Source organism: Glandiceps talaboti, chromosome 15 (assembly GCF_964340395.1).
Source record: "Glandiceps talaboti chromosome 15, keGlaTala1.1, whole genome shotgun sequence".
Lineage (NCBI taxonomy): Eukaryota > Metazoa > Hemichordata > Enteropneusta > Spengelidae > Glandiceps > Glandiceps talaboti.
In genome coordinates, this window is record NC_135563.1 from 1,782,730 (window position 1) to 1,797,461 (window position 14,732).

At 35.2% G+C, this 14,732-nt stretch overlaps 1 protein-coding gene across 2 annotated transcripts in view; it reads right to left on the bottom strand.

Annotated features, from left to right (window-relative positions):
• Positions 1 to 1,325: 1,325 nt before the first annotated feature.
• LOC144446162 (regulator of G-protein signaling 12-like) overlaps positions 1,326 to 14,732 on the bottom strand; it is a 73,605-nt gene continuing 60,198 nt past the window's right edge. For both annotated transcript variants that reach the window (XM_078135897.1, XM_078135896.1), the window contains exon 16: positions 1,326 to 5,978. In XM_078135897.1, coding sequence (XP_077992023.1) covers positions 4,666 to 5,978 — 1,313 coding nt within the window. In that variant the 3' untranslated portion in view covers positions 1,326 to 4,665. The remainder of the gene's footprint in view (positions 5,979 to 14,732) is intronic.

Consider the following 14,732-nt stretch of genomic DNA (forward strand, 5'->3'; position numbering starts at 1 on the left):
TAGCCATACGGTTGTATAATGTATTGAGAGTAAAATTGGGGTATTGAAGACAATTTTAAAGTACCCTATGGCTTCCAATATTAAATGTACATGGTTTGAAATTTGATGCCACTAAATGGCCTCCAACTTAATTTTTTTAAAGGGCTCACCGTGCCAACGAATGCGTTCATTTCCGTATGAAATTTGTTGTCGACCGTGATTTTACGGTGGGCACGCTTTAGCTTATTGAATAGGGACCGGACCTCTCCAGGTATTTAATTCGAGTCGACTGTTTCGCAATGAACGTTTCTCTTACATTGCGTTTTGGTGCGAAAGTTGAAAATTTTGTAATGGTATAACCTTCATAGATGGTTTATAAAACAAGTTATAATCTAAATTATTCTACTCTTCTGTAGGCACGTTTGGTATGACATCATCAGGAATTTCATGTAACAGCATCAAAAAGGGGAAGACCAGTTCAGTTTGAAATAACGATCTTGAGCCATTCTCATCTCAAAATAACATCACTCACTTTATGCAAAGCCAGGGGACAGTATCAACATAGTTTTGGGACTAGTCGCTATGCTTTCCAGAATGTTGTCAAAAATATCAATACCTGACATAAAGTCACATTCATAAAGTCATAAAGGTCAAGGTCTCATTAGAAAGCTCATCGTATATAATATGGGTGTAGACACTCAGGTCTCTATCTAATTAAGTTTCCACGAATAGTGAACAAGATCTGAACTTTGGTGACAAATAAGGCCACCATTCAGCCATTGTCGCAAATTAATGACATGCAGATGCTGACTATAGTATGTGGCATTTGGGCCAGTTTTGGTTGAAATTTGCCAATGCATGTCAGAGATGCAGGTGAGAATGGACGGACGAAAGGATGAATGGATGGACACACGGACAAACAAGACTCTATGTAATAATAATGGTAAGGTTCTTATATAGCGTTTTCCCATGTCGTGCTCAAAGCGCTTTACAATTATTACTCCTGGCTCAGATCAGAACGGCACAACGGCCTGCTAGTCTTCCTCAACTCCCCGGGGAGCATACAATCCATCGCATAGGATTAAAGCCTTCGCAATGCAACCTACATCCTACCAGGTCCCCAGTTATACAGCTGGGTTGACTGAGGCACAGTCGTGGTTCAAATCTTGCCCAATGACTTTAGCCACTCCTAAACAAACAAAAGCAGCGACAGGGCTCGAACCTGCAACCTGTAGATTCCAAGCCAGTCACGGTAACCATTCGCCCATCATGACTCCACATAACAGTCCCCTTGGGTCTTTCCTGTTGGGACGAACTATTATTTAACAATAAACACACTGTACACATTGTTGGTTTAAAAAATGAGTAAACGTATTATGTTTATTCATATATGATGATTATAATTTGCTAGTGTATAAACCTGCACACTATCCATTGTAAATGGTAGTGTCTGTCCTGGTGGTTGTTAATGTCTCTTTACAGTCAGTGGGCAGTACTTTAGTCACATACATATATGTTGTCATGATAAATCAAATTGTAGCATAGGTCACTAACAAATGATCTGTAACGGCAAGTATTGTTTTACATAATTTTTGTTCCCAATTGAGACATTTCGATGTTGTTTGATTGGCCATTGAGTAAATCCTATTAGTATCCTACAAGTTTACAATTTGTTGATAAACAAGTAAATGGTTTGTACAGTTTACACATGGACATCAATCCAGTGTATGCAGTAAATCAGCAATGAGCTATACGGGGATTGAACTGTTTGCAAAAGGTTTGGTGTAATTTTAACAGGCCAAACTTAATGGGCAAAGGACAAAAGTTACAATTACTAGGGCTTTAATAAACAATTGGTAGGGAAGTTTATATGTTGCAACAAATGGGGTAGGTTTAGTCTTGTTTACCCAAAATGCTCATCACTGGGAGGCTACACTTGCCTAGCGTAGTCTTGTTTACCCAGACACTCATCGTTAGCGCTTCAGCTGCCTACCATCTGTGTAACCGAGACTACGGCAGGTTTAGAAAGTAGCTCCTCATAACTGTACAAGGTTACTATTTACCACCACTGGGTGGCACTATTTATTTCAAAGGGCATGATGAGTGTAGTATACCGAAAAGTCATACCAATGACAAAATGTATGACAACTGAACTTTAATGTTGTCGGATATTTCTCCTAATTGCTACTTCATGTTTTTTATCGATTAAATGGAGAGACATGAAATGACAAACTGTTGAGATCCAGGTATGTCTTATTAGATATATGGACTGAAAGACAGCAAAGCTGAAAGAGTACATACAACAACCACAAATATGCACACAATAGTTTAAATATTCCCCCAAATAATATCATAGATATTAAAAATAACATAATTCACACCATACAATTCATTTCTAAAATACATAATACTGATTCCAATACAGTAATATTGTAACTTTTTTTCTTTAAAAAAAAAAAAAAAAGCACATGATTTTATACAAGTACTTACATTGACTAAAAAGTTGGATAGCATAGATTAATACTGTGTAAATGCCACCACCCTAAAAAATATACAAAGTTATTTATTGTCTGTATTTACAAAATTGATTCATATTTACAGTCCCAAAATTGAAGACATCAGCTTTAAGTACAATATGACTCTAATACATTGTTATAAAATCCAGCAGGGTATAATATCAAATAGAATAAAAACAAATTAATACACTGGTGTCCAGATATCTCTTTCTTTAAAGTTGTGCAATTCTAAATATGGCACAACTGGATAACACTTCTGTAATGATACTAAGAGTGTCTGTCATCATTTCATATTAATATTACAATTTTAATATATAAAAATACTGATATTAGGTTGATTATTGACAATATGTAGGATTATAATCATGTTAAAAAAAAGTGACATTTCACTGCTCACAGGATAGTATGAACAGCTTATAAGGCAGTATTTCTTGTTATAATGAACTGGTGACTTTGAACTTGATGGTACAGTACATGTACAGTTCCAATGTCATGTTGATACAAATATGGCAGTGATAGTCAAATATAAAACAGACTATATAATACCATACTGAAACATTATGGTTCTCTTTTCTCAATTATTCTGACAAATATATACAGTTTGTTATTTTGCTACTGACAATTACTTGTCAAAGTGTTATCATATATTAAACACGCTGTCGTTTCTTTCAAATAAAAATATATTTTACAGTAAACCCATCAACTGTTACAATTTTCATGGAATGGGCTGACATTATGCAATAACCAATTTCCAAGCATAAAAATTGATGATTTTTGTAATGACCTGTACAGTATCCACGTGTTCTTAACATACGAACACTGGGAGTGTGCATGCTAAAATGAGCGGCAGTACAACAGATGCATAAGCAATACATAGAATGGCAGTGCAAAGCATGTACAGAAGCAAAGCAAATAGAAGTAAGATGTATATTTTGCAAGGAATATGAAAGCATGGTGCTGCAGAATGAAGGTCTTGTCTTATCTCTCTCATCAATACATTTGGATATAATGAAACTATTCATGCACTGAGTAATATACCTCAATTTGGTTTTGCCAGTGTCCTTTGTTTAGACCTGTTATTCATGTAGAGCATTTTTATAGGGGTCAGAAGTCACACTGGGGGCAAAGGTCAAATTTATGAAATACATCTCCAGGATGCTTTATGATGTATGAAGTATTTAAGTGACCATATGGATATTTATTTTGGATTTTTAATTACAATAACAAACATTTGACACATTTCTTTTTAGCTTTTTCCCAAAGTAATGACTTACAAACACAGACTTGGTCTATGTTGTATCACATTGATTTTTCAACTAAGAAGTCATAATAAAATTGTTTTTATAAATGAAATATCTATGATAAATACCAAATCCTCATCCATATGGCCACTTTAAAACAATGTTGTACGTATATTTTATTTTAGAATTAAACTGTTTTGTCAACAAAAACCAACATTTCAGCACACCATCGTTATACATCTGACATCAACTAAAGTATATAATACAATATCATACAATTCACACAAAATCGATTACTAATTTCAGATACAGAACAAAGTCATTTTATACATATTGTAGACTACAACTTATAGCCTTGATGTACAATTTCAGATATATAGGCTGTTTGATTACTACTTTATATAATGTCTGTATGACAAAAGAAATAAGGGCTGTATTGTATTATTAATACTGAGATTTCTTTACATCATAAAATGGGGTGTATAATAAACATGTAAAGATTCTATACAAAAGTAGAAATACAATAGTATGTATGATTAATAGTAGGATGTACATATACTGTGACATTGCTGAATGTATTCAAGGCAAGCATTTCATTTTAATGGCAGTATTTGCCAATGCCTAATTAGACATTGCCTTACTAGACATTGCCTAACTAGACATTGCTTAATTAGACATTGCCTAACTAGACATTGCCTAACTCGACATTGTTTAATTAGACATTTGCTAACTCAACATTGCCTAACTAGACATTGCTTAATTAGACATTGCCTAACTAGACATACCTAACTCGACAATGCCTAACCAGACATTGCCTAACTAGACATTGCTTAATTAGAGTCTAACTAGACATTACCTAACTAGAAATTGCTTATAGACATTGCCTAAGTAGACATTGCTTATAGACATTGCTTAATTAGACTGTCTTACTAGACAAACGTTATCCGAAACTTATCACCTTCCTTCCCTATCTGTAAAATGTTGCTACTATCTGATGGCATACTGATACCGGACCGTGAACGACTTTGTCGGTTACACAACACAGAATACTGGTCACCCATTATACTTCTACCTAATGATCTGTCCTCATCAAGTCTACTCGGAGAAGGGGTCCGAAGAATATCAGTCCTTCCGGGATGAATATTCCGGCTTCCTTGACTTGAGTTGTCTGAGGGTGATGGAGTAAAGAAGAGGTCATGTGTTGATGGTGAGGGAAGAAGAGGTGACTTTGTAGAATCTGGAGAGCGTTGTGGCTGAGAGCTGTTCAGTGTGGTATCTGGGGCATTTAATGGCAAAGTATTGGGTTTACTTTGTTGTTCATTTTGTACAGGTTTCCCTTTCAAGGCTGGCTTGGGTGGCACTGGAGGTGGGTTCTTTGGAAGACTGGCAATGTTGTTAGTCCTTGTAGGAGCATTCAAAGCTGCTTGTTCCTGAGATGAAAGTGGAGGTGGTGGGCTATAATTTGGTTCATCCACATCACATGATTTATTTGGATCACATGTTGGCGGTGATGGCAATGGCAGCTCAGATCCAGTGATGGTGATATCAAGGTCAATGTCTAAATCATCGCCAACTTCTTCATTCGTTGATTCAATCACAGTTGTGTCATGTTCACTTTCAGTTTCGTTAATATTAAACCGAACAACTGGACTTGACCTGTGATGATGTAGATGATCTCTGCCAAACACACTAGGACTAAGCCTGTTTAGATCATCTCTATTTTTACTCAGACTTTTAGTTTTTGACAATGCTGGTTTTGCACCATTTGCAGCCAAACTTGGATAGCCCATAAAAGAAGCTTCCATTGCTGGGTTTTGATCCCGGTAACTTGCACTGAGAATTTCAGAATCATTGAATCTAGGGGTCAACCGATCATCATTTGACCCAAAGATATATTCAGCCTCATAATGTGTTGGAAGCAGCCCCTCTGTCATACTGAACTCCATGGTTTGTAGGTGTGTGACTGGGGGTGTAGAGTGAGGTCTGGGAGGTGGATTATTGATAGAAGCTCTCTGTTGGTTACAATGCCCTTGGTTGGATTCATCCACATTTTCTGAATCTGAAGCTGACTTTGAGGACCATAGTGAAGACTTGTCTTTCTGAACTGGTGGTGATCGCTTCAATTTATTACCATGAACAGATTTGGCTACTTTAAGGAACTCAGGAAGTTCATAGTTGGATGCTGTCCCTCGTTGGTCCTCCATTCGATTGTGCTGAGCACGGGCAAGCATATCAAAGAGATCTGTAATTAAACAGATAATTAGACCATTAATACAACCATCTATTAGAACATGAATACAACCATCTATTAGACCATGAATACAACCATCTATTAGACCATGAATACAACCATCTATTAGACCATCAATACAACCATCTATTAGAACATGAACACAACCATCTATTAGACCATGAATACAACCATCTATTAGACCATCAATACAACCATCTATTAGACCATCAATACAACCATCTATTAGAACATGAATACAACCATCTATTAGACCATGACTACAACCATCTATTAGACCATCAATACAACCATCTATTAGACCATGACTACAACCATCTATTAGACCATGAATACAACCATCTATTAGACCATGAATACAACCATCTATTAGACCATGAATACAACCATCTATTAGACCATCAATACAACCATCTATTAGAACATGAATACAACCATCTATTAGACCATCAATACAACCATCTATTAGACCATCAATACAACCATCTATTAGACCATCAATACAACCATCTATTAGACCATGAATACAACCATCTATTACACCATGAATACAACCATCTATTAGACCATGAATACAACCATCTATTAGACCATCAATACAACCATCTATTAGACCATCAATACAACCATCTATTAGACCATCAATACAACCATCTATTAGAACATGAATACAACCATCTATTAGACCATCAATACAACCATCTATTAGAACATGAATACAACCATCTATTAGACCATCAATACAACCATCTATTAGACCATCAATACAACCATCTATTAGAACATGAATACAACCATCTATTAGACCATCAATACAACCATCTATTAGAACATGAATACAACCATCTATTAGACCATGAATACAACCATCTATTAGACCATCAATACAACCATCTATTAAACCATGACTACAACCATCTATTAGACCATCAATACAACCATCTATTAGACCATGACTACAACCATCTATTAGACCATCAATACAACCATCTATTAGACTATCAATACAGCCATCTATTAGACCATCAATACAACCATCTATTAGACCATCAATACAACCATCTATTAGACCATGAACACAACCATCTATTAGACCATGAACACAACCATTTATTACACCATGAACACAACCATCTATTAGACCATGAATACAGCCATCTATTAGACCGTGAATACAACCATCTATTAGACCATGAATACAGCCATCTATTAGACCATGAACACAACCATCTATTAGACCATGAATACAACCATCTATTAGACCATGAACACAACCATCTATTAGACCATGAACACAACCATCTATTAGACCATGAATACAACCATCTATTAGACCATGAATACAACCATCTATTAGACCATGAATACAACCATTTATTAGACCATGAATACAACCATTTATTACACCATAAATACAGCCATCTATTAGACCATGAACACAACCATTTATTAGACCATGAATACAACCATTTATTACACCATAAATACAACCATCTATTAGACTATCAATACAACCATCTATTAGACCATCAATACAACCATCTATTAGACCATGAACACAACCATTTATTACACCATGAACACAACCATCTATTAGACCATGAATACAGCCATCTATTAGACCGTGAATACAATCATCTATTAGACCATGAATACAGCCATCTATTAGACCATGAACACAACCATCTATTAGACCATGAATACAACCATCTATTAGACCATGAACACAACCATCTATTAGACCATGAACACAACCATCTATTAGACCATGAATACAACCATCTATTAGACCATGAATACAACCATCTATTAGACCATGAATACAACCATTTATTAGACCATGAATACAACCATTTATTACACCATAAATACAGCCATCTATTAGACCATGAACACAACCATTTATTAGACCATGAATACAACCATTTATTACACCATAAATACAACCATCTATTAGACTATCAATACAACCATCTATTAGACCATCAATACAACCATCTATTAGACCATGAACACAACCATTCATTAGACCATGAATACAACCATTTATTACACCATGAATACAACCATCTATTAGACCATCAATACAACCATCTATTAGACCATGAACACAACCATTTATTAGACCATGAATACAACCATTTATTACACCATAAATACAGCCATCTATTAGACCATGAACACAAACATTTATTAGACCATGAATACAACCATTTATTACACCATAAATACAACCATCTATTAGACTATCAATACAACCATCTATTAGACCATCAATACAACCATCTATTAGACCATCAATACAACCATCTATTAGACCATGAATACAACCATCTATTAGACCATGAATACAACCATCTATTAGACCATGAATACAACCATCTATTAGACCATGAATACAACCATCTATTAGACCATGAATACAACCATTTATTAGACCATGAATACAACCATTTATTAGACCATGAATACAACCATCTATTAGACCATGAATACAACCATCTATTAGACCATGAATACAACCATCTATTAGACCATGAATACAACCATCTATTAGACCATGAATACAACCATTTATTAGACCATGAATACAACCATTTATTAAACAATGAATACAACCATTTATTAGACCATGAATACAACCATCTATTAGACCATGAACACAACCATTTATTACACCATAAATACAACCATCTATTAGACCATGAATACAACCATCTATTAGACCATGAATACAACCATCTATTAGACCATGAACACAACCATCTATTAGACCATGAATACAACCATTTATTAGACCATCAATACAACCATTTATTAGACTATCAATACAACCATCTATTAGACCATCAATACAACCATCTATTAGAACATGAATACAACCATCTATTAGACCATGAATACAACCATCTATTAGACCATCAATACAACCATCTATTAGACCATGACTACAACCATTTATTAGACCATCAATACAACCATCTATTAGACCATCAATACAACCATCTATTAGAACATGAATACAACCATCTATTAGACCATGAATACAACCATCTATTAGACCATCAATACAACCATCTATTAGACCATGACTACAACCATCTATTAGACCATCAATACAACCATCTATTAGACTATCAATACAGCCATCTATTAGACCATCAATACAACCACCTATTAGACCATGAATACAACCATTTATTAGACCATGAATACAACCATTTATTACACCATAAATACAGCCATCTATTAGACCATAAATACAACCATTTATTACACCATGAATACAACCATCTATTAGACCATGAACACAACCATCTATTAGACCATGAATACAACCATCTATTAGACCATGAACACAACCATCTATTAGACCATGAATACAGCCATCTATTAGACCATGAACACAACCATCTATTAGACCATGAATACAACCATCTATTAGACCATGAATACAACCATTTATTACACCATGAATACAACCATCTATTAGACCATGAATACAACCATTTATTAGACCATCAATACAACCATCTATTAGACCATGAACACAACCATCTATTAGACCATCAATACAACCATCTATTAGACCATCAATACAACCATCTATTAGACCATGAATACAACCATCTATTAGACCATGAATACAACCATCTATTAGACCATGAACACAACCATTTATTACACCATCAATACAACCATGTAATAGACCATGAATACAGCCATCTATGGCTGGCACATAGAAAACTATGATTGCATTACATATATCACATTTTTGCAACTGGCAAAGTGGTATTGATGCATCAATTGCTGATGTTTCAATAAATCCTCTGATATAAACAATACACAGTAAGTGATATAATACAATTTTGTTTGGAATATCAACATAACAAAATATCTCAAATTGATCAATAATGTATGACTATAACAAAAATACCTATTAATAGTTTCAATGAAGATTGTCGAAGGTCAAATTCATTTTTTACTTTGTAAAGAATTAGTCTTGCTTCTGCATTCCTTCTATAAGAGAAGATATGTTTATATACAAGCTTAAGAGCACCTAGCAATCTTTCTAGCATGAAGTAATCACTAAATCTTACATTTGATCCATTCATCCTGTTTCTTTTCTGTTAGTATCAAACATTACGTCACATTAAACCTGTAATATGTTTAGTGCGGTTGTTAAGATATTATTGTAGGAATGTGATTAACTAAAATGCTACTCAAACCAAAAAAACACATGCAAATGTGAGTTTCACTCGGTTCCATACTATGTAGTATATGTAGTGTATATCAGTGTAGTGTAGGCAGTCATATGTAGTGTGTATCAGTGTAGTGTACACAGTCATATGTAGTGTATATCAGTGTAGTGTAGGCAGTCATATGTAGTGTGTATCAGTGTAGTGTAGGCAGTCATATGTAGTGTGTATCAGTGTAGTGTACACAGTCATATGTAGTGTATATCAGTGTAGTGTAGGCAGTCATATGTAGTGTGTATCAGTGTAGTGTAGGCAGTCATATGTAGTGTGTATCAGTGTAGTGTAGGCAGTCATATGTAGTGTATATCAGTGTAATGTAGGCAGTCATATGTAGTGTGTATCAGTGTAGTGTACACAGTCATATGTAGTGTATATCAGTGTAATGTAGGCAGTCATATGTAGTGTGTATCAGTGTAGTGTACACAGTCATATGTAGTGTATATCAGTGTAGTGTAGGCAGTCATATGTAGTGTGTATCAGTGTAGTGTAGGCAGTCATATGTAGTGTGTATCAGTGCAGTGTACACAGTCATATGTAGTGTATATCAGTGTAGTGTAGGCAGTCATATGTAGTGTGTATCAGTGTAGTGTAGGCAGTCATATGTAGTGTGTATCAGTGTAGTGTACACAGTCATATGTAGTGTATATATCAGTGTAGTGTAGGCAGTCATATGTAGTGTGTATCGGTGTAGTGTAGGCAGTCATATGTAGTGTGTATCAGTGCAGTGTACACAGTCATATGTAGTGTATATCAGTGTAGTGTACACAGTCATATGTAGTGTGTATCAGTGTAGTGTAGGCAGTTATATGTAGTGTGTAGTGTGTATCAGTGTAGTGTAGGCAGTCATATGTAGTGTATATCAGTGTAGTGTAGGCAGTCATATGTAGTGTGTATCAGTGTAATGTAGGCAGTCATATGTAGTGTGTATCAGTGTAGTGTACACAGTCATATGTAGTGTGTATCAGTGTAGTGTACACAGTCATATGTAGTGTATATCAGTGTAGTGTACACAGTCATATGTAGTGTATATCAGTGTAGTGTAGGCAGTCATCTGTAGTGTATATCACTCATTTTCCTACTTCTTTCGATTTTTTTTTTTTTTTTGGGGGGGGGGTGGGGGGGGGGGGTGGGTCTCAACTGTTTCTTGTGCGCCAGTTAAGTTTTCAAATGACACGGGCCCTGTAAAGAATAGATGTTTGAGGAATCTTTCAATTTGATGGTCTACACTGTAGGTCAAGGTAACTGTCATAGAAGAAAACTAGCATGCAATTATATAGGATTGGACACTTGAAGGGAGTCTTTATGTATTACAGTTTTTGAGTTATGCGGTAAATAATAATTTTTTACTACAAATATGAGTGCCATTCAGTAAAAATGATATGAGCACCAAAAATAATGTTTGTGTATAGTTCTTTTCTTCAATATTAGTACTTGTAAATATGATTTAAAAGGAACTTGCAATATGTAAATACTACAATGCATCTGTGATAGGCAGGAATTGGCTTGATTTTGATAATTTACCCTGAAGGTCAAAGGTCAAGGTTTCAAAAGATAGCCTCAATCTGATAAATATGGGGGAGACACTTGAATGGTCAAATTTGCATATGTCAAAAGACAAAGTAAGGTGCATATGTCCCATATAGTATGTCACCATTGTGGCAGGTTTGAAAGAAATCAGATATTGCATGTTTGAGAAATGACGTATTACGAATGGATGGACAGACAGACGACGTATAGATAGAGCCCATTAATAGTCCACCTTTAGGGGGACTAATCATATAACTAATTGTATTAACATCATTCAAACTGAATTAAATTCTTTACGATTTTTTCCATTTACTTTGATACTTGTATGAGTCATTGTAAGCCCCATATTCAATTTTGAGCTATCGAAACAGAAATGTTAATGATATTTGTTAACATCAAGCCAATCTAACTGCACTATGACTATATAAATTCAATCGAATTGAAATGTCATTTACAGTCACTCGTTTGATCAACGTTTTGAACCTGTTGTACATTTTCCTTGATATACAACAAAACTGATATTATCTATTTCACTTGTCCAGTATTATTATCAAACAATGGATTATTTCAAGAATTTTAACAAAAGTTTGGATAAAGTACAGAATTGTTTGACGGTTGGAATATTGCACTAGAATCAAAATGGCTGATATCTTGTCGTTATAATGGTTCTACATGGTTCTCAGTTATGTTTCCCACTAGAGGGCACCCTCACTTTAAACCTTGCCTTAACGTACTCGAGTAGTACCGGTACAACTTTTTGGTGAGAGCTCCACGAGTGTTTAGAAAGAAAGATAAATTGGACAAATCCATCATTACTCTGGGTTGTCAACCACCTATATGAGGGAAATATAGATTTTCCACTACAAATATGTCTGCCATTCTGTCAAATTTGTATATATTGCAAAACAAAGTGACGTGCATATGTACCATATGATATGTCACCATTGTACCAGGTTTGAAAAAAAATTAGATATTGCATCTCTGTGGAGTGACATATTACAGGCACACGGCTGGATGGACCAGACAGAGCCCACTGTAGCAGACCTCACTTTGGGGGACTAAAAATAATATTTGTAAACAAACATGGCCAATCCCAAGCCTCTGTCGTAAAGGCATAACATATTGCAAGCTATGCAAATGTCAGACAACCTACTGTATTTTACTATAGTAGCTCCTAATCTTTTGAAAGACACTTTATGTAACAATCCTGCTTATTAAGTTTGTCCAAGAACTTCAGCAAAGAGAGGGAGGAGGAAATGATGGTGAAACTTTATGCTTTCTTATAAACTTTCCCTTCCCCTGAAGTATTTTAGACATGACCCTTATTTAGTAGAATACCAAAAGATTGATATCAGATTCTCAAACTTGTGTTCTTCTACATCTACTTTCTGGGTTTGTGACTGTCTCAAAAAAGTATTGAATAAATGATGTACAGTGAGGGTATATAGTTACTACACACACATTGAGGGCAAACGTGGTTATATTGTACTACACTACACTACACTACACTACACTACACATCACATTAAGGACATGCTATACATGTACCTACATACTACACATTCATCTATGCCTAAAGAGTGTCTTCTTACACAATACTAATGGCTGTATCGGTGGCATGGTAATTTTATGGGCAATTATAATGAAAATTATCAGCTGTGAAAGAAACTGGACACAGGTATTTTTTATAAAAGCTGATATGAACCCTCTATTAACACATTCCTAAAGTGTGTTAATGGGCTTTGTTTTAATCCCAGGTCCTCACATTAGTGTTAATGGGCTTTGTTTTAATCCCAGGTCCTCACATTAGTGTTAATGGGCTTTGTTTTAATCCCAGGTCCTCACATTAGTGTTATCTTAATAAGGATTACTTGGGACCATCTTATTCTATACTTCTGCCAAATAACTGTTTTCACACATAGATTTTAATCCAAATCCAAAGGTCAAACTTAACAATCAATGTAGTGTGTGGTATGTCAGATTTCTAGAGTGAGATCATATACTTTATTTGTTAGTTTTACATTGCAATCACATTGCCAATGCTTTAATACAGGATTCTCATCAACCATTACTATCTATCATATCACCTGACAACCCATTCCCTTTTTTCCAGTTACATTTATTTTCATTGTATTTCATTGACACACAAGTGTAGGGTTACTATGACTATACACTGTGACTACTAAGTGATTATCATCAGATTTAAATTCTATAATTTGTAATATTAACAAAAGATAATACTAAGTGACAAACAGATAATGACTTTTTGGTCATTTTTCAAGTTTGAGTAATCTGTGGCATACAAAGTAAGAAATGTTTTTGTCTGAGGGAGTGTGTGCTGTATTTCACTTCAAAGTAGGTTACAGCTTATAATGTACTGTACACCTAGGCTTGTGATTGGTCGATTTAAGTGGGGCCAGCCATATGCAAGTCAGATTATGCAAAACCTCAATACCTTAAACAGAACTTTTGAGTTTGTATGAGTTCAAACTTCCATATATGGTAGGAAGACAATATTGTATTACCGAGTGTTAATCTGTTACAGCCATTAGCATAGATGCGGGAATGACACACCAAGTGATTGTGATTTGATGGAGGGGGGGGGGGGGGGGGGGTTATACTGATAAAGTATGCTTCTGAATAGAACAATTGTAGTCTCTTCCATCCATAACCAAGGAAAATGTGTTCAGATCTGGTCCATGCTTTCTTGTATTGCAGAGACAATACATGTAACTAAGAGGCTGATCATTGACACAAACCAGTCCATGAAGGTACTGGTTTGTAATCAATACAACACCTTCCATCTACTGTTTTCTAAGCAATACAACAACTCCCATCCACTGGTTTCTAAGCAAAACAACAACTCCTGTCCACTGGTTTCTAAGCAATACAACACCTCCTGTCCACTGTTTTCTAAGCAATACAACAACTCCTGTCCACTGTTTTCTAAGCAATACAA